Here is a 20,020-nt window from a genome sequence, read left to right as displayed (position 1 = left end):
AGACATACAACACATTTTTCCCATTGACATAATTGCACGATTGAGGCAAAAAATTGCGAAGTTCCAAATGTATTTTTCAAGTTAGAATTCTATGCATACTCCCTTGATCAAAGCATCCAGCCCATTCACAATACTAAGCACTTCATATGTGACACAGTAAGGCCCAACCAATATAATGATCATAAACAAGCCTATTTAAGTTACAATTTAATGATGAACTTTTCCCAAAACATGGGAATTAGCTTTCCTTTGTCCTCCTCACTGTTTGCACTAGAGACATGTGTACCAACACCACTGTTTTCTAATATGCCCACCAATTTTCAATCCTATTATGTATGGAATGAGGCTGGCCAAAATAAGACAGGCTTGTAAAAACATACTAGTTCTGTACCCTAAAATAAGAATCTTCCTGACTGTTTCATTGTGCTATTGAAATAAGTGGCTATTTGCTTATAGTTGTAATCACTGACTGTACACGTCAATGGACTTTCACTGTTGCTCAAAGACTATTAAAAGTTTGCATCAGTTTGCATTGTATTTAACCTTTACGTGTCTCTTGCCATATCATCTTCATACTCAGACCCAGTAACAGCACAAAGGCAGTAATTCAATCAATTTCAGATAAAGTAGAATCACACTGTGGTTCACTTAGAATGTTATGCTGTACCAGAGGTGTTCTCCACGTTAACACTGATACACCCCACAAACATTTCCTCTCAGGGACATTATCATGGGATATTGGTGTGAAACAACACCTGTGCTTAAATGACAGTCTGCACATATCTTGAAGAATTAAGCAGAAACAGACTGGCCAGGCAGTTAGGGCAAATGCTAGATGGGCTTGACAATCTTTAGCTCAGTGGCCGGTCTAAAAAGTTTGTAAGCATAGAGATAGAGAACTCTTGTGGCCAAAAGCCACTAGAGTAGTAACTGGCTTGGACTTCCTATGGGATAAGGAAGGATCACATAATTCCATAAAGGTCACCATGAGGGATCAGCCAATGAATCATACTTGTGGGCAAACTGCAGGTGGCAGTAAATCACCAACTATATACCTGTTCAAACAACTCTCTCCGAGTGGCATTATGCAACCTTTCAGATTGTTTGCCATCTCATAGAAGTAGTAGAAGAAGAAAATTGACAACTTCAAAATGGAGATGGCCTCAATGGCACTGCCCGTACTCTCACAGACGCCATATTGGGACAGATACACTGATGCGATGTCTATGTTTGTAACACTAACTGAGGTGTCTTTAGATTAAGTGTATTTGAGTGGGGAATTGGGCTGATCTTCCTCATTTTACATGAAGCTATTTAAAAAATGCATTGGAATTATTTTCAATTACATAAACAATAAATATTGCAATAATAGTTATATTTATTTTAGGATGACTAAATTAATCAACTGTTTGATCAAGAAAATGCATACATCCCTTTTTTTACAGGAAATGATTTGTTTATTTTACTTTCTAATTCACATTTCTTGAAAATATAAAAAGGATCTACTAGATCCGTCATGTCTAGAAGAATACTTTACTGCCCATTTGTGGAAACAGAACTTATTGCATCCTTACATCCTTTTTCTCTTTCTCCAACCCCCCTGAAACACACGTACATGACCACTGACATGCCAAAGTAGAAGGACATTGGGTCAACGACACAGCAGCATCCCTTATTTGACTTTCCTACATTAAAATAGACTTAACAAAATGCATAATAATTCACAAAAATAAAATGCAATACAAAGGAGAAACAAGCGATTCGGTTGATGATAAAAACATTCAGTTCTGGCGGCTCACATTCTGTCGTAACTTCTTGTGAGACCTGGGATTTAAACCGGCAACCCTTGCCCTGTTGCTGTACCATCTAAAGTCATAATTGGTACCAGTTTAGGTTCCGATTTTAGATGAGGAAAATTAAGAGAGTCAGGAAAGATTCTTGTTCTTATTATTTTTGTAATACATGTTCTGATCTCCTTGGTCCTAATACCATATATGATAGGGTGTACCAGTGGTGGGAAAAGAATGAACTGTACTGATATTAATACATTAACCTCCTTGCTAACTGTGCTGTGCCTGTTGTAAACAACAGAAAAAAGGATGGCTGTAGAGAAGTTGATGAAAGTGATCAAGTGTGGAGCACAAGTATTAAAAGCCTTCTTTCGTGACTCCTTTGAGACTTTCAAGCAAACAAGTAATATTTTGACGTATGAGAGCACAACTAACACGAAAGGTAAAACCACTAGACTTGCTATCATACATATACCATATAGGTTACTCAGTGCACTTTCAACACAGGAGAGTTTAACAACTGCTAAGTTATCACAAAATAGCTTATTGATGTTGTAGCTGCACACAGGGAGCCTAGAAGTGATAAACATTTGAAAAGCAAGCATGGTTATGGGAATAAAATATACCAAGGCTACCAACATCTTCACTTTAGAAGGAGTCATAATGCTATGATATTGCAATGGCTTACAAATGGAGACAAACCTGTCATAAGCCATCACTGCTAGAATAACGTAAGCACACGATGCATATACACTGCTGAAAAACACCTGCAATAAACAACCTTTGTGAGATATGTCCTTTATGTCATTAACAAGATTGTCCATGATCTTCGGACAGACGGATAAACACCCAATCAGTCCATTCACCGCCAAGTTGAACAGAAATATGTACATGGGCTTGTGTAAGCGTGATTCTAAGTAGATGACAAGCATGAGACTGATGTTGGAAAATATTGTAATGAAGAAAAGCAAACATGTTAAGAAAAAAGCTGTGTAGTTGATTGGGCCTGGAGGTCCATACGCAGTGAAAAAAACAGTGCTATGTAAGATAGTTTGGTTCATATTTACTGAGTAAAAGACAATAATAATCAGAAGTTATCAGACAATTTTACATAAATATAATGCATTAATAAAATAAACGTTTTGAAAATGTGCAAATGTCAAAATAGTTACCATCAGATTAGTACACTAGAGTTGGTGTAAGGGGTTGACAGAATGAATTTGATGAAGATGAGAACATTCTAAAATGAACAGTCTTCCAAGTAAGATGTTGGCTGGCATGATACATTTTAGCCTTTTTTATACCTTCACCATATCATAATTGACATGAGTATTTTTAGTATTTTCCAAATTAAAGCAATGTCTTAGAGAGATGTCACCCAATGGCATTAATTAAGGATGTATTTGTATCACTTCATTTGAGATCAGGGAGGTGTTGTGTTTGTTTGACTGTATTCCAATTATTTTGCTTCTCTTAAATGGGCAATCTTGCTAACCCATTTTCAAACTTTTAAAAGAATGATATACACCCATTGATTCTTGAAAAATATAACTTATGAATGCCTCATGGGCTTAGTCAACTGTCTTACCCCATAAGAACCCAAAATATAAGCTTGTTTCACTCCATTGCTTATAAACAATACAACTGAAAACAAACACTGTATAGACTCAAAACATGGTTAAAACTCTGATTTTGATATCGTGGATGGTCAGTCCTTGCATCTATGAATTTGGACGATATATACCACCGCCAACAACAGGTTGACTTTAGTAGGGGTCATGATGGTGTGGTACTGCAAGGGCTTACAAATAGAGTCATACCGGTCATAGGCCATGACTGTTAGAATCAGATATGCATAGACTCTACTGAAAGAGATTGGATTAAACAGCCAACCGAGATATCTTGGATTCCCATGAGGAGGCATCATGGTCTTTGGACAGACTGAAGAACTTTCAATTACAGCCAAGTGGAACAAAAACATGTAGACTTGTTTCATTGTAGATGACCATGAGAAACAGATTAAGAGACAAAGTTTAGACATACATCACAAACAGAAATATACATTTGAAGTCGGAAGTTTACATACCCCTTAGCCGAATACATTTAAACTCAGTTTTTCATAATTCCTGACGTTTAATCCTAGTAAAAATTCCCTGTCAGTTAGGATCACCACTTTATTTTAAGAATATGAAATGTCAGAATAATAGCAGAGAGAATGATTTATGTCAGCTTTAATTACTTTCATCACATTCTCAGCGAGTTAGAAGTTTACATACACTCAATTAGTATTTGGTAGCATTGCCTTTAAACTGTTTAACTTGGGTCAAACGTTGAGGGTAGCTTCCCACAATAAGTTGGGTGAATTTTGGCCCATTCCTACTGACAGAGCTTGTGTAACTGAGTCAGATTTCTAGGCCTCCTTGCTCGCAAACGCTTTTTCAGTTCTGCCTACAAATTTTCTATAGGATTGAGGTCAGGGCTTTGTGATGGCCACTCCAATACCTTGACTTTGTTGTCCTTAAGCCATTTTGCCACAACTTTGGAAGTATGCTTGGGGTCATTATCCATTTGGAAGACACATTTGTGACCAAGCTTTAACTTCCTGACTGATGTCTTGAGATGTTGCTTCAATATATCTACATAATTTTCCCACCTCATGATGCCATCTATTTTGTGAAGTGCACCAGTCCCTCCTGCAGCAAAGCACCCCCACAACATGATGCTGCCACCCCCGTGCTTCACAGTTGGGATGGTGTTCTTCGGTTTGCAAGCATCCCCCTTTTTCCTCCAAAAATAACGATGGTCATTATGGCCAAATTGTTATATTTTTGTTTCATCAGACCAGAGGACATTTCTCCAAAAAGTATGATCTTTGTCCCCATGTGCAGTTGCAAACTGTAGTCTGGCTTTTTTTATGGCGGTTTTGGAGCAGTGGCTTCTTCCTTGCTTCGTGACCTTTCAGGTTATGTCGATATAGGACTCGTTTTACTGTGGATATAGATACTTTTGTACCTGTTTCCTCCAGCATCTTCACAAGGTCCTTTGCTGTTGTTCTGGGATTATTTGCACTTTTCGCACCAAAGTACGTTCCTCTCTAGGAGACAGAACGCATCTCCTTCCTGAGCGGTATGACGGCTGCGTGGTCCCATGGTGTTTATACTTGCGTACTATTGTTTGTACAGGTGAACATGGTACCTTCAGGCATTTGTAAATTGCTCCCAAGGATGAACCAGACTTGTGGAGGTCTACAATTGTTTTTCTGAGCTCTTGGCGGATTTCTTTTGATTTTCCCATGATGTCAAGCAAAGAGGCACTGAGTTTGAAGGTCGGCCTTGAAATACATCCACAGGTACACCTCCAATTGATTCAAATTATGTCAATGAGCCTGTTAGAAGCTTCTAAAGCCATGGCATCATTTTCTGGAATTTTCCAAGCTGTTTGAAGGCACAGTCAACTTAGTGTATTTAAAGTTCTGACCCACTAGAATTATGATACAGTGAATTGTAAGTGAAATAATCTGTCCGTAAACTATTGTTGGAAAAATTACTTGTGTCATGCACAAAGTAGATGTCCTAACCGACTTGCCAAAACTATAATTTGTTAACAAGAAATTTGTGGAGTGGGTGACAAACAAGTTTTTATGACTCCAACCTAAGTGTATGTAAACTTCCAACTTCAACTGGGTTCACAGGATAACAGAAAGTACACAAGATCAGTTGGATAACAAAGCAGTCTGGAGTTAATCAGACATATGTTTCATGAGGTGAAGATTATTGCATATGATTTTGAGCTTTAGCGTTACATCTGCAAAGAATGTTGCCAATCATTTCCTTGTTTTAGATGTCAATACCAAATTCAGTGAGGTTCATTTTAAGGACATCCATGATAGCGACAACACGTTTCAAGTTGATAAGCAACTATTTACAGTGGTTTAAATGGACACGTAAAATCTGAAATTTGATTTGTCAATAACTCAGCCTATCCCTTAGTTTTTCTCAAACTAAGTATAGACATGGTGTCATTTCGTCCTGTAATTGTTTTGTTTTTTAAGCATATTTTAGCATATTTGCATAGCCGCGTGAAGTAGGGGTACTGATTGTGCTGCAACGCCCCCAGAAAAACAAAAAAATATATATACAGTACCAGTCAAAAGTTTGGACACACCTACTCATTCAAGGGTTTTTCTTTATTTTTTACTATTTTCTACATTGTAGAATAATAGTGAAGACAACAAAACTATGAGATAACACATATGGAATTATGTAATAACCAAATCAAAATATATTTCATATTCTTCAAAGTAGTCACCCTTTTCCTTGATTACAGCTTTGCACACTCTTGCCATTCTCTCAACCAGCGTCATGAGGAATGCTTTTCCAACAGTCTTGAAGGAGTTCCTACGTACAGTATGCTGAGCACTTGCTGGCAGCTTTTCCTTCACTCTGTGATCTAACTCATCCCAAACCATCTCAATTAAGTTGAGGTCGGGTGATTGTGGAGGCCAGGTCATTTCATAGAGCACTCCATCACTCTCCTTCTTTGTCAAATAGCCCTTACACAGCCAGGAGGTGTGTTTTTTCGGTCATTGCCCTGTTGAAAAACAATTGATAGTCCCTGTCATAGGCGTCGTAAGGATAGGACCGAGGCGCAGCGGGTAAAGTGCTCATACTTAATTTATTTAAAGAAACCACTTAAACAAAAATAAATGTACAACGAAAACAGTTCCATAAGGCACATAGGCTATACAGAAAATAACCACCCACAAAACACAAGTGAAACAAACACAACTAAATATGGCCTCCAAATAGAGACAACGACAACCAGCTGCCTCTAATTGGAGGTCATTGCCAAAAACCCAACACAGAAATAGAAAACTAGATATAGACATAGAAATAGAAAACATAGAACCTAAACCAAAAACACCGAAACAAACAAAACAAACACCCCCTGCCACGCACTGACCAAACTACAATGACAAATAACCCCTTTTACTGGGCAGGACGTGACTGTCCCGCTAAGCGCAAACCAGATGGGATGGCGTATCATTGCAGAATGCTGCGGTAGCCATGCTGGTTAAATGTGCTTTGAATTGTAAATAAATCATAGACCGTGTCACCAGCAAAGCACCCCCACACCATCACACCTCCTCCCCCATGCTTCACAGTGGGAATCACACGTGGAGATTATCCGTTCACCTACTCTGCGTCTCACAAAGACACGGCGGTTGGAACCAAAAAGTTCAAATTTGGACTCGTCAGACCAAAGGACAGATTTCCACCAGTCTAATGTCCATTGCTCGTGTTTCTTGGCCCAAGCAAGTCAAATCAAATGTTATTTGTCACATGTGCCTGAATACAACAGGTGTAGACCTTACAGTGAAATGCTTACTTACAAGCCCTTAACCAGCAATGCTTTAAAAAGTTTTTAAAAAGGGGGGTACTGGTACAGAGTCAATGTGCAGGGGCACTGGTTAGTCGAGGTAATTAAGTAATATGTACATGTAGGTAGAGTTAAAGTGACAATGCATAGATAATAGAGAGTAGCAGCAGTGTAAAAGAGGTGTCTGGGTAGCCCTTTGACTAGCTGTTCAGGAGTCTTATGGCTTGGGGGTAGAAGCTGTGAAGAAGCCTTTTGGACCTGGACTTGGCGCAGTCTATGACTAGGGTGGCTGGAGCCTTTTACAATTCTTAGGGCCTTCCTCTGACACCGCCTGGTATAGAGGTCCTGGATGGCAGGAAGCTTGGCCTAAGTGATGTACTGGGCCGTACACACTACCTTTTGTAGTGCCTTGCGATCGGAGGCCAAGCAGTTGCCATAGCAGGTAGTGATGTAAGCAGTCAGGATGCTCTCGATGGTGCAGCTGATGATCCTTTTGAGGATCTGAGGACACATGCCAAATCTTTTCAGTCTCCTGAGGGGGAATAGGTTTTGTCGTGCCCTTTTCACAAGTGTCTTGGTGTGCTTGGACCATCTTACTTTGTTGGTGATGTGGACACCTAGGAATTTGAAGCTCTCAACGTACTCCACTACAGCCCCGCCGATGAGAATGGGGGCATGCTCGGTCCTCCTTTTCTTGTAGTCCACAATCATCTTCTTTGTCTTGATCACGTTGAGAGAGAGGTTGTTGTCCTGGCACCACACGGCCAGGTCTCTGACCTCCTCCTTATAGGCTGTCTCGTCGTTGTAGGTTATCAGGCCTACTACCATTGTGTCATCGGCAAACTTGATGATTGTGTTGGAGTTGTGCCTGGCCGTGCAGTCATGAGTGAACAGGGAGTACAGGAGGGGAACTGAGCATGCACCCCTGAGGGACCCCTGTGTTGAGCATCAGAGTGGCGGATGTGTTGTTACCTAGCCTTACCACCTGGAGGCGGCCTGTCAGGAGTCCAGGATCCAGTTGCAGAGGGAGGTGTTTACTCCCAGGGTCCGTAGCTTAGTGATGAGCTGTGAGGGCACTATGGTGTTGAATGCTGAGCTGTAGTCAATGAATAGCATTCTCACATAAGTGTTCCTTTTGTCCAGATGGGAAAGGGCAGTGTGGAGTGCAATAGAGATTACATCATCTGTGTATCTGTTAGGGCGGTATGCAAATTGGAGTGGGTCTAGGGTTTCTAGGATAATGGTGTTGATTTGAGCCATGACCAGTCTTTCAAAGCATTTCATGGCTATAGATGTGCGTGCTATGGATCGGTAGTCATTTAGGTAGGTCACCTTAGTGTTCTTGGGCACAGGTACTATGGTGGTCTTCTTGAAACATGTTGATATTACAGACTTAGACAGGGAGAGGTTGACAATGTCAGTGGAGACACTTGCCAGTTGGTCAGGGCATGCTCGGAGTACACGTCCTGGTAATCCGTCTGGCCCTGCGGCCTTGTGAATGTTGACCTGATTAAAGGTCTTACTCACATCGGATGCGGAGAGCATGATCACACAGTTGTCAGGAACAACTGATACTCTCATGCATGTTCCGGTGTTACTTGCCTCGAAGCGAGAATATAAGTAATTTAGCTCGTCTGGTAGGCTCGTGTCACTGGGCAGCTTTTGGCTGTGCTTCCCTATGTAGTCTGTAATAGTTTGTAAGCCCTGCCACATCCTACGAACGTCGGAGCCGGCGTAGTACGATTCGATCTTAGTCCTGTATTGACGCTTTGCTTGTTTGATTGTTCGTCGTCCAGGTTAGAGTCCTGCTCTTTGAAAACTGCAGCTCTACCCTTTAGCTCAGGGCAGATGTTGCCTGTGGGCAGATGTTGCCTCAGGGCAGATGTTGCCATGGCTTCTGGTTGGGGTATGTACGTGCAGTCACTGTTGGGACGACATCATCAATGCACTTATTGATGATGCCAGTGACTGATGTGGTGTACTCCTCAATGCCATTGGAAGAATTCCGGAACATATTCCAGTCTCTGCTAGCAAAACATTCCTGAAACTTAGTATCTGCTTCATCTGACCACTTCTTTATTGACTGAATCACTGGTGCTTCCTGCTTTAGGTTTTGCTTGCAAGCAGGAATCAGAAGGATATAATTACGGTCAAATTTGCCAAATGGAGGTCGAGGGAGAGCTTTATACGCGTCTTTCTGTTTGGAGTAAAGGTGGTCTAGAGTTTTTTCCCTTTGGTTGCATATTTAACATGCTGGTAGAGATTAGGTAAAACGGATTTAAGTTTCCCTGCATTAAAGTCCCTGGACACTAGAAGTGGCAGCATCGGTCTGTGGTGGTCTGTAGACAGCTACGAAAAATACAAATGAAAACTCTCTAGGTAGATAGTGTGGTCTACAGCTTATCAGGAGATATTCTACCTCAGGCAAACAAAACCTTGAGACTTCCTTAGATATTGTGTACCAGCTGTTGTTTACAAATAGACACAGCTGTATGTTCTTCATTTTGTCGTTCAGCCACGACTCGGTGAAACATAAGATATTACAGTTTTTAATGTCCTGTTGGTAGTTTAATCTTGCTCATAGGTCATCGATTTTATTTTCCAATGATTGCACCTTGTCCAATAGGACGAATGGCAGTGGGGGCTTACTCGCTCGCCTACAAATTCTCAGAAGGCAGCCCAACCTCCGCCCCCTTTTTCTCAGAAAACAAATTACGGGGAATTGGGCCTGTTCCCGGGAAAGCAGTATATACTCATCAGACGCGTTAACTTCTCTAGGGTAGGGGGTAGTATTTTGACGTCCGGATGAAAGGCGTGCCCGTAGTAAACTGCCTGCTACTCAGGCTCAGAAGGTAGGATATGCATATTTTTTGTAGATTTGGATAGGAAACACTCTGAAGTTTCTAAAACTGTTTGAATGATGTCTGTGAGTATAACAGAACTCATATGGCGGCAAAAACATGAGAAAAATCCAACCAGGAAGTGTGGAAATCTGAGGTTTGTAGTTTTTCAAGTGATTGCCTATACAGTATACAGTGACTTAGTGTTCATTTTGCACTTCCTGAGGCTTCCACTAGACGTCAACAGTCTTTAGAACGTTGTATCATGCTTCTGCTGTGAATGGGGAGAGAATAAGAGCTGACTCAACAAGTGGACTGCCTGAGGCCAATAAGTTGTTTACTGTACGGTCATTCAGGTGTGCCGTTCCTTCTTTTTCCTCTGTAATGAATACGCTATTGTCTGGTTGGAATATTATCGAAGATTTATGATAAAAAGACCATACGGATTGATTGTAAACATCGTTTGACATGTTTCTACGAACGTAAATATAACTTTTTTTGACTTTTCGTCGTGACATTTTGCGCGCGCTTCCTGCATTTGGAGTAATGGACTAAACGCGCGAACAAAAATGAGGTATTAGGACATGATGGACTTTATCGAACAAAACAAAAATTTATTTTGGAACTGGGATTCCTGGGAGTGCATTCTGATGAAGATCATCAAAGGTAAGTGAATATTTATAATGCTATTTCTGATTTTAGTTGACTCCAAAATGGCGGGTATCTGTATTGCTTGTTGTTGTTGTCTGAACGCTGTACTCAGATTATTGCAAAATTTGCTTTCGCCGTAAAGCTTTTTTGAAATCTGACACAGCGGTTGCATTAAGAAGTGTATCTATAATTCTTTGAATAACTGATGAGTATTTCTGTAAATTGATGTGCTCATTCACCGGAAGTTTTGGGAGGCAAAACATTTCTGAACATTACACGCCAATGTAAAATGGGGTTTTTGGATATAAATATGAACTTTATCGAGCAAAACATACATGTATTGTGTAACATGAAGTCCTATTAGTGCCATCTGATGAAGATCATCAAAGGTTAGTGATTAATTTTAACTGTATTTCTGGTTTTTGTGACGCCTCTCCTTGCTTGGAAAATGGCTGTTTGATTTTTCTTGTTTCGGCGCTGTCCTAACAATCTAATGTTATGCTTTCGCCGTAAAGCCTTTTTGAAATCGGACAATGTGGTTGGATTAACGAGAAGTGTATCTTTAAAATGGGATATAATAGTTGTATGTTTGAGAAATTTGAAATATGCAATTTTTGTTATTTTGAATTTGTCGCCCTGGTATTTCACTGGCTGTTGAATAGTGTGTCCTGTGGGTGGGACGCTAGCGTCCCACATGTCCCAGAGAGGTTACAAGAGCATTAGGCCGGTAACCAAAAGGTCGCTGATTCGAGCCGGTAAGGTGGAAAGTTGTGCAACTGACTTGGTATCCCCTTTCCCTGCCATTCAACTGTATTAGAGCAGGATTGTGGAATGAACCACCATCATTTTGATCTGCAGTGGGTGGAACCGTATATAAAAAAACAAGTGACGTGTCTAGGCACATCAGTACTGAGAGAGCAAGAGCAAATAATCAGTGGCAAGAGCAAGCTGTAATCTTACCACGCTAGTTGCTAGTGTGTGTTGTAGTAGTGTGACATTGGCAACGACGGCTGCTGCAGCAGCAGGTGTTTTCATTTTCCATATTTTTATTGACTTTTAAAATATACAATCCACCTGCAGAGAAGCTGCTCAACATTTGCATTACATTTTAGTCATCTAGCAGATGTTCCCATCCAGAGCGACCACGGTCAAGCGCCCAGCTCAGGGGCGCATCGACAGATCCCCCTGCCAGCTAACTCGGGGAACTGAACCAGCAACCTCACGGCCACTGGTTCAGCGCCCTTCGCTCCCAACCACCAACCTTCCATTTTAGTGTCTTTCTTTCTTTTTATATTTTTACCGTCACTTCACTCTCACTCATCTCCAGTTCCAGATTCCAACTTTCGGTTTCCCTCATCCCATCCAGCTATCTCTGCTGGCCATCCCCTTAGGATTTCAGCACATTAAGTGATGCTATGTTGTCTGTTAATTTCTAGATTTTTTAAAGTTTGATTCAACGTAGGCTATTGAAAGATTTTTGTTCCCTCTGAAGGCCTTGGTTCGATAGTCACAGTTCAAACTAAGTTTTTAGGACATTGTGTCAATGGTCCTCTGAATGTTTTGTCTTGTCCCCGTTTTTTCCCGGGGACGTCACTTGATGGTAGAAAAGAAACGTTATCCATGCTAGCGTCCCACATACCCCAGAGAGGTTAAAGGAAAAATTTTCTTCCAACCCATGGTGAGTATTCGCTGTTCTGTCCAGAAGTTATCTCCAGAAGTTATTTCCGGTCTTTAGAGCCTGTAGCAGCAACATTATGTACAAAATAAGTTAACATTGTTTTTCAAAACATTGCAAAAAAACGAACAAAATAACACAGTTGGTTAGGAGCACGTGAAAATGTCAGCCATGCCATTCTTCTCCGGCATCTCTTCTTCTTATTGGTGTCCTTTAGTAGTGGTTTCTTTGCAGAAATTCGACCATGAAGGCTTGATTCACGCAGTCTCCTCTGAACAGTTGATATTGAAATGTGTCTGTTATTTGATCTCTGTAACAACTGTCGTAGCGAGGGGACTAAAGCGCAGCATGTTGAGTGCTCATAATGACTTTTTATTTTGACACAGAACACTAAAGAAAATAACAAAATCGAAAATGATCAGATCACAGTTCTGTCAGGTACATAGACTAAACAGAATAAACTCTAATTGGAGATCATCCCCAAAAAACCAACATAGAAATAGAAAACTAGAACTAAACATAGATATAGAAAACATAGAAAAACACAAAACACCCCCTGTCACGCCTGACCTACTCTACCATAGAAAATAACATCTTACTATGGTCAGGACGTGATAGTACCCCCCCGCCAAATGTGCAGACTCTGAATGCTCCTAAAAAGGGGAGGATGGGTAACTCCTGTTTATGGCGGCTCTAGTGCAGTCCACATAACCTTATCCTCCAGCAGAGGAGGCGGATCCGGTTCGGGGCATAACCCCTGCTCCACCCGCTGATCCCTCTGCTTTAGTACCACCGGACCGTGGATCGCCGCTGGAGGTTCTGGGCTGTGGGCCGCCGCCGGAGGTTCTGGGCTGTGGGCCGCCGCCAGAGACTCTGGACTGGGGACCGCCTCAGGAGGTTCTGGACTGGGGACCGCGTCTGGAGGTTCTGGACTGGGGACCGTCGCTCCAGGCTCCGTGCCATGGATCATTACTACAGGTTCCACGCCATGGATCACAGGAGGCTTTGTGACATGGATCATCACTGGAGGCTTCGGACCATAGATCATCACTGGAGGTTTCTTTCCGTGGAGCTGGAATAGGTCTCACCAGATTAGGGAACGTCGCTGAGAGTTCTGGACTAGGGAACGTCCCTGGAAGCTGGGTGCGCAGAGCAGTCACAGGGTATACTGCGCCGTGGAGGCGCACTGGAGGTCTGGAGCTTATGGCTGGCACAACCCGTCCTGGCTGGATAACCCCGGTAGCCCGGCAAGCGCGGGGCGTTGGCACAGGACGAACTGGGCTGTGCAGGCGCACTGGCGACACACTGCGCAGAACTGACGCAGGATATACTGGGCCGTGGAGGCGCATTGGAGGTCTGGAGCATATGGCTGGCACAACCCGTCTTTGCTGGATGCTCAACCCAGCTTGACAACTGCAGGGTGCGGTCACAGATCGCACCGGCCTGTGAGTGCGCACTGGCGACACAGTGTGCATCACCGCATAACCCGGTACTTGCCTCGTCATTAGCTCCCCACGGTAAGCACAGGGAGTTGGCTCAGGTCTCCACCCTGACTTCGCCTATCTCCCGGTGTGCCCCCCTCCCAATTTTTGGGTGGGGGATGCCTCTCGGGCTTCCGTTGTTGCCGTGCTTGTTCCTCATAGTATCGTCGTTCCGCTTTCGCTGCCTCTATCTCCTCTTGCGGACGGCGCTACTCCCCAGGCCTTGTCCAGGGTCCTGCCCCATCCAGGATTTCCTCCCAGGACCAGTCCCCCTGACCCCGCTGCCTGGTCCTTTGGTGGTGGGTAGTTCTGTAACGACTGTCGTAGTGAGGGGACCAAAGCGCAGCGTGTTGAGTGCTCATAATGACTTTTTATTTTGACACAGAACACTAAAGAAAATAACAAAAGCGAAAACGATCAGCTCACAGTTCTGTCAGGTACATAGATTACAACTACCCACAAAAAACCCTAGTTAAGTATGATCTCCAATTAGAGACAACGAGGACCAGCTGCCTCTAATTGGAGATCATCCCCCCCAAAAAAACATAGAAAGAGAAACCTAGAACTAAACATAGATATAGAAAACAGAAAAACACAAAACACCCCCTGTCACGCCCTAACCTACTCTACCATAGAAAATAACATCTTACTATGGTCAGGACGTGACAATCTCTGTGAAGCATTTATTTGGGCAGCAATTTCTGAGGCTGGCAACTCTAATGAACTTATCTTCTGCAGTTGAGGTAACTCTTAGTCTTCCTTTCCAGTAGCGGTCCTCATGAGAGCCAGTTTCATCATAGCACTTGATGGTTTTTGTGACTGCACTTCAAGAAACTTTAAAAGTTATTGAAATGTTACGGATTGACTGACCTTCATGTCTTAAACTAATGATGGACTGCCGTTTCTCTTTGCTTATTTGAGCTGTTCTTGCCATAATTTTGGACTTGGTCTTTTACCAAATAGGGCAATCTTCTGTATACCACCCCTACCTTGTCACAACACAACTCATTAAGAAGGAAAGAAATTTCACAAATGAACTTTTAACAAGGCACACCTGTTAATTGAAATGCATTCCAGGTGACTACCTCATGAATCTGGTTGAGAGAATGCCAAGTGTGTGCAAAAATGTTATTTGTTTACCACTTTTTAGATACTACCTGATTCTATATGTATTATTTCATAGTTTTGATGTCTTCACAATTATTCTACAATGTAGCAAATAGTAAAAATAAAGTAAAACCCTGGAATGAGTAGGTGTGTCCAAACTTTTGACTGGAACTGTATTTTTAAGAATTAAGCAGAATCAAACTGGCCCAGTAATTAGGGCAAATGCCAGATGGGTCATTCCTTTAGTTTGCAAGCGTAGAGATAGATAGAGGACTTGACTGGTAAACAATCACTAGAGTAGTAACTGGGTGGGACTTCATATGGGTTAAGGAAGGATCACATAATTCCATAAAGGTCACCATGAGGGATCAGCCAATGAATTATACTTGTGAGCTAACATTCCATAACTGCTGGTGTCAGTAAATCTCCTCTGGAACCATTTCCCTATTTGACTGTTGGGTTTCATGGGTATTATGTGGTACTCTATTGGGACAGACTAAGGTGTCTTTAGATTAAGTGTAGCTGAGTGGGGAATTGGGCTGATCTTCCTCATTGTGCATGAAGCTCTTTAAAAATGCATTGGAATTATTTTCATTGGCAAGAAAAAATGCAACTGTTTGATCAAGAAAATGGATTCATCCCTTTTATTTTACTGGAAAGTATTTGAAACAGAACTTATTGTATCCTTATATCCTCTTACTCTGTCCCCAACCCCCCTGAAACACACGTACATGTCCACTGACATGATAGAAGAGCATAGGGTCAGTGACACAACAGCATCCCTGATATGACTTTACTACAGTAAAATACATTTAAAGGAAATTCAGAAGAATTCACAGAAATAGAATGCATTACAAAGTAGAAACGAGATTTGGTTGATAATCAAAACAAATGTGTATGGATTCATTTCTGGCAGATGTTCCTGTCAAACCTGTGATTCAGTCTGGCAACCCTGCCCTGCTGCTGTAATATTTAAAGTCATAATTGGTAGCAGTTTAGGTTCAGATTTTCGATGAGGAAAATCAAGAGTTCGGAAAGATTTTTGTAATACATGTCCTGATCTTCTTGGTCCTAATACCATATATGATAGGGTGTACTAGTGGTGGGAAAATAATGAACTGTATTAATAGATTAACCTCTGTGCCTGTTATAAACAACAGAAAAAAGGATGGCTTGCAGAGAAGGTGATGAAAATGATCAAGTGGGGAGTACACACATTAAAAGCCTTCGTTTGTGACTCCCTTGAGGCTTTCAAGCAAACAATATCTTTACATTTGAGAGCACAACTAACACAAAAGGTAAAACCACTAGACTTGATATAATACATATACCATACAGGTTGCTCAGCGCACTTTCAACACGAGAGAGTTTAACAACTACTTAGTCATCACAAAAAAGCTATTGTACCTGCACAAAGGGAGCCTTGAAGTGATACACATTTGAAAAGAGTTATGGGAATAACGTATATCAAGATTAACAACATATTCACTTTAGAAGGAGTCATAATGCTATGATATTGAAATGGCTTACAAATTGAGACATACCTGTCATCAGCCATCACTGCTAGAATTACGTAAGCAAACGTTACTTATATACTGTAGAAATGTTTAAGACGGTGGGCCAAGAGACCAGAGCCAAGAGACCAGGGCCAAAAGACCAAAAGAGGCAGAATGGGTTGGGGTGTAGGGTCATCCCAAGGATCCCACTTAGCAACTATTTGAGCACAGCTTGAAGGTAAGGAGGACCGCTCCCCTTGATGCTCTGTAGTTATGCAGTTAACTAGCTAACATGACACAACAGATTTTCAGTTACAATACATTATAAACTTGATGCAGTTTTTACAATAGTATTTGGGCTACAGAGAAATTATTCCAAAATGACACGTATCTGCACAGTCAATTATAGCAACTATAAGTAACAAAACACATAATTAAACGTTACAAAAAATTACAACCAGGTTATGTTTTAGAGTAACGGCCTAGTAACCTTTTACAAGCCTGCCTGATATTAACCATCCTTATGCCATACATTATAGGATTGAAAAGTGGTGGACATATTGGAAAATAAACTAATAAAATAGTGCGAAGTATAGGTGGAAGATGAGCAGTATCATATCTGCCTTGTATAATTGAAAATAAACAACCAAAGGAGAAGTTCAGCAAAGAGGCTATATGTGACATACTGGTTTGAAATGCTTTCTGTTTTGTCTCTTCAGAAGACTTTAAACAGATTTGTAGAATTCTTACATATGAGTATATGATAGGAAATATAGTACAAGAAAAAGAGAGCGCAGTGACAACAAGACCCCATATATTATTCAGCATAGTATTTGAACAGGCAAGCTTGACTACCGAGTAGTTGTCACAATACACTCTGTCTAGAACGTTACCACAAAATTGCAGTCGCAAACTCAGGGAGATAATGATGGCGTTGATGAAAAAAGAATACACTTGGGGCAGTAGAATTAAGCCACAAATGGTTTTAGGTGTCATAATATTGTTATACTGTAGAGGATAACAAATAGACATGTACCTGTCATAGGACATAACTGCTAAATTACAAAATTATGTTAAAGCATATGTGTGCAACACATAAATCTGGAGATAACAATAAAAAAGGGAAATATCATGTGTGTCAGAGAGTAAGTAAAACATGAGAGCAGGAAACAAACCAGTGCTCCCATACAACTGATTAACAAACAAAGCACATAGAAACAGATACATGGGTTCATGAAGGCTTCTTTCAATGCAGATAACTCCAATAAGTAAAGCATTGGCAAGAATGATGACAAAATATATTACAGTTACTAGAGTAAAGTATAAATACTTCAATTGTCCGATATCACCGTATGCAGCAAGCCTAAAGACCTTAAAGTGAGTAGAGTTTTCCATGGTCCTGGGAGTTGGTAAAGATGTGCTGTCAATGTTTGAAGAAGAGGAGCAAATCCTCTATAGTACTGAAACTTCAATATAAGTTAAAACAAAGAAATTACAAAAAACAGACAACCTAAATTGATAACCTTGACCTGTTCATGTCACAGTGATACATTTTCCATAGCTGTACTCACCAATATAGATGGCTTTTCATTCTCCGGATAACATAATTCATAGCCTAAATCAAACAATATTATATGTTCTATCCTGCACTCATTATTTGTTGCATTAAAATGCTAAATATATTGATAAAATGTATGTACCATTTAGACTGACCATTTCTAATCCATGATGAACTCCTGAAACTCAGCTCTTCACTTGATTCTTATACTTGTGGGATGAAAAAAAAGTGGCTTCCTTGGTGTGATATGCAAGTAGTCCCCAATACCTGGGGGAAATTTGATATTCTCGGTCAAGGAAACATATAGAGAAAAACAGATACCATTTTGTAACACAGGCCCTCCATGGGGCCGGTAGCCTAGTGATTAAGAGCGTTGGGCCAGTAACAGAAAGGTTGCTGGTTTAAATCCCCAAGCCAATTAGGTGAAAAATCTGTTGATGTGCCCTTCAGCAAGGCCCTTAATCCTAATTGCTCACTCTGGATAGGAGCGTCTGCTAAATGACTAAAATATAAATGTTCAAAACCTTTCTTAAATTCTCTAGAAATACAGTAATTCATGGCTAGCTAGTTGGCGTTGCACACTAGCGTTCAATTGGAGACGTTACCCTCTCTGACACCAAGAAGTAGTTGTTTCCCTTGCTTTGCAAGGGCTATGGCTTTCGTGGTAACAATGCTTCATGGGTGACGATTGTCGATGTGTTCAGAGGGTCCAACACTGTTGCACATGGTCAGAGGGACATTCCTAATCTCTTGTTTCTCCTTGTATTGCATTCTATTTCTTCTACATTTCGTTAAATGTATTTTACTGTGGTAAAGTCAAATCAGTGATGCTGCGTGTCACTGACCGTATGTTCTTCTAGCATGTCAGTGGGCATGTATGTGTGTTTCAGTGGGGTTGGGGACCGTGTAAAAGGATGTAATAAATTCTGTTTCAACAAATGGGCAATAAAGTATTCTTCTAGAAGTGTCAGTTCTAGCAAATCCTTTTGATATTTTGATGATGTAACGGCTGTCGTATTGTAGAGAGGACCAAGGCGCAGCGGGTTGCATGTTCATCATTATATTTAATGAATAAAGATAACACGAAACAAAACAATAAACAAAGAACGACAGGTGACAGTTTCACAGGCTACAATAATCACTAGCAGTGCGAAATACAACTACCCACAAATCCCCAGGTGAAAACACGCAACTAATATATGACTCCCAATCAGGAACAACGACGTACAGCTGTTCCTGATTGGGAGCCACGCAGAAATAAACAAACTAGAAAACCAACCTAGAAATTGTAAGTCACTCTGGATAAGAGCGTCTGCTAAATAACTTAAATGTAATGTAAATGTAAAACTCACGCTGGGGCGACCGTTAGAGATATTTGGAACTCACACGTGAAAGGGTTAAAAATCCTACAATGTGATTTTCTGGATTTTTTTCCTCATTTTGTCTGTCATAGTTGACGTGTACCTATGATGAAAATTACAGGCCTCTCTTATCTTTTTAAGTGGGAGAACTTGCACAATTGGTGGCTGACTAAATACTTTTTTGCCCCACTGTATATGGAGGTGTGTATGGAGTGGAGGGCGCCGAGTTATGAAGAAGTGCGCACGATCTCGCCCATACGCACGCACAGTCCAGTGCGAGTTTTTCCAGCCCCTCGCAGATGCCATGCTAGAGTGGGCATCCAGCCTGGTAGGAGGATGCCTGCGCAGCGCGTCTGGTCACCGGTGCGCCTCCTAGAACCAGGCTACCCTACGCCCGCTCTACGCACGGTAACCATCAGGCCCCTGCACAGCCCAGTTCGCCCTGTACTAGCACCCCGCTCGTACAGGGCTGCTAGTTCCATCCAGCCAGGACGGGTTGTGCAGGAGGTGCAATCAAGGCCACCTGTGCGCCTCCATGGCCCAGTTTTTCCAGTTCCCGCCTCTCGTGCTGACCCGGAAGTGCGAACCTCTAGTCTGGCACGTCCAGTACCAGCACCACGCATCAAGCTTCCAGTGAGTCAGCCTAGTCCTACTCAGCCTGTTCTCGCTCCTCGCACTAGCC

General features: G+C 41.5%; 1 protein-coding gene and 2 pseudogenes across 1 annotated transcript; all 3 read right to left on the bottom strand.

Annotated features, from left to right (window-relative positions):
• Positions 1–1,768: 1,768 nt before the first annotated feature.
• On the bottom strand, positions 1,769–3,028 carry LOC123724145 (olfactory receptor 52E4-like). Its single transcript, XM_045687089.1, has one exon. It carries the CDS (start codon positions 2,849–2,851, stop codon positions 1,832–1,834), a length of 1,020 nt encoding a protein of 339 aa, XP_045543045.1. The 5' UTR covers positions 2,852–3,028; the 3' UTR covers positions 1,769–1,831.
• Positions 3,029–15,945: 12,917 nt separating this feature from the next.
• Positions 15,946–16,742, bottom strand: LOC106612767 (olfactory receptor 52K2-like; annotated as a pseudogene).
• A 139-nt stretch (positions 16,743–16,881) lies between these two features.
• Positions 16,882–18,126, bottom strand: LOC106612768 (olfactory receptor 11A1-like; annotated as a pseudogene).
• Between the last annotated feature and the right edge of the window lie 1,894 nt (positions 18,127–20,020).

This window comes from Salmo salar, chromosome ssa09, assembly GCF_905237065.1.
Source record: "Salmo salar chromosome ssa09, Ssal_v3.1, whole genome shotgun sequence".
In the NCBI taxonomy this organism is placed as follows: domain Eukaryota; kingdom Metazoa; phylum Chordata; class Actinopteri; order Salmoniformes; family Salmonidae; genus Salmo; species Salmo salar.
The sequence above is the reverse complement of the archived record's forward strand: the minus strand, read 5'-3'. Positions and strand labels throughout refer to the sequence as shown.

Excerpts from the sequence above, each read along its gene's own strand:
- LOC123724145 (XM_045687089.1), bottom strand. The coding sequence starts at position 2,851 with ATGAACCAAACTATCTTACATAGCACTGTTTTTTTCACTGCGTATGGA.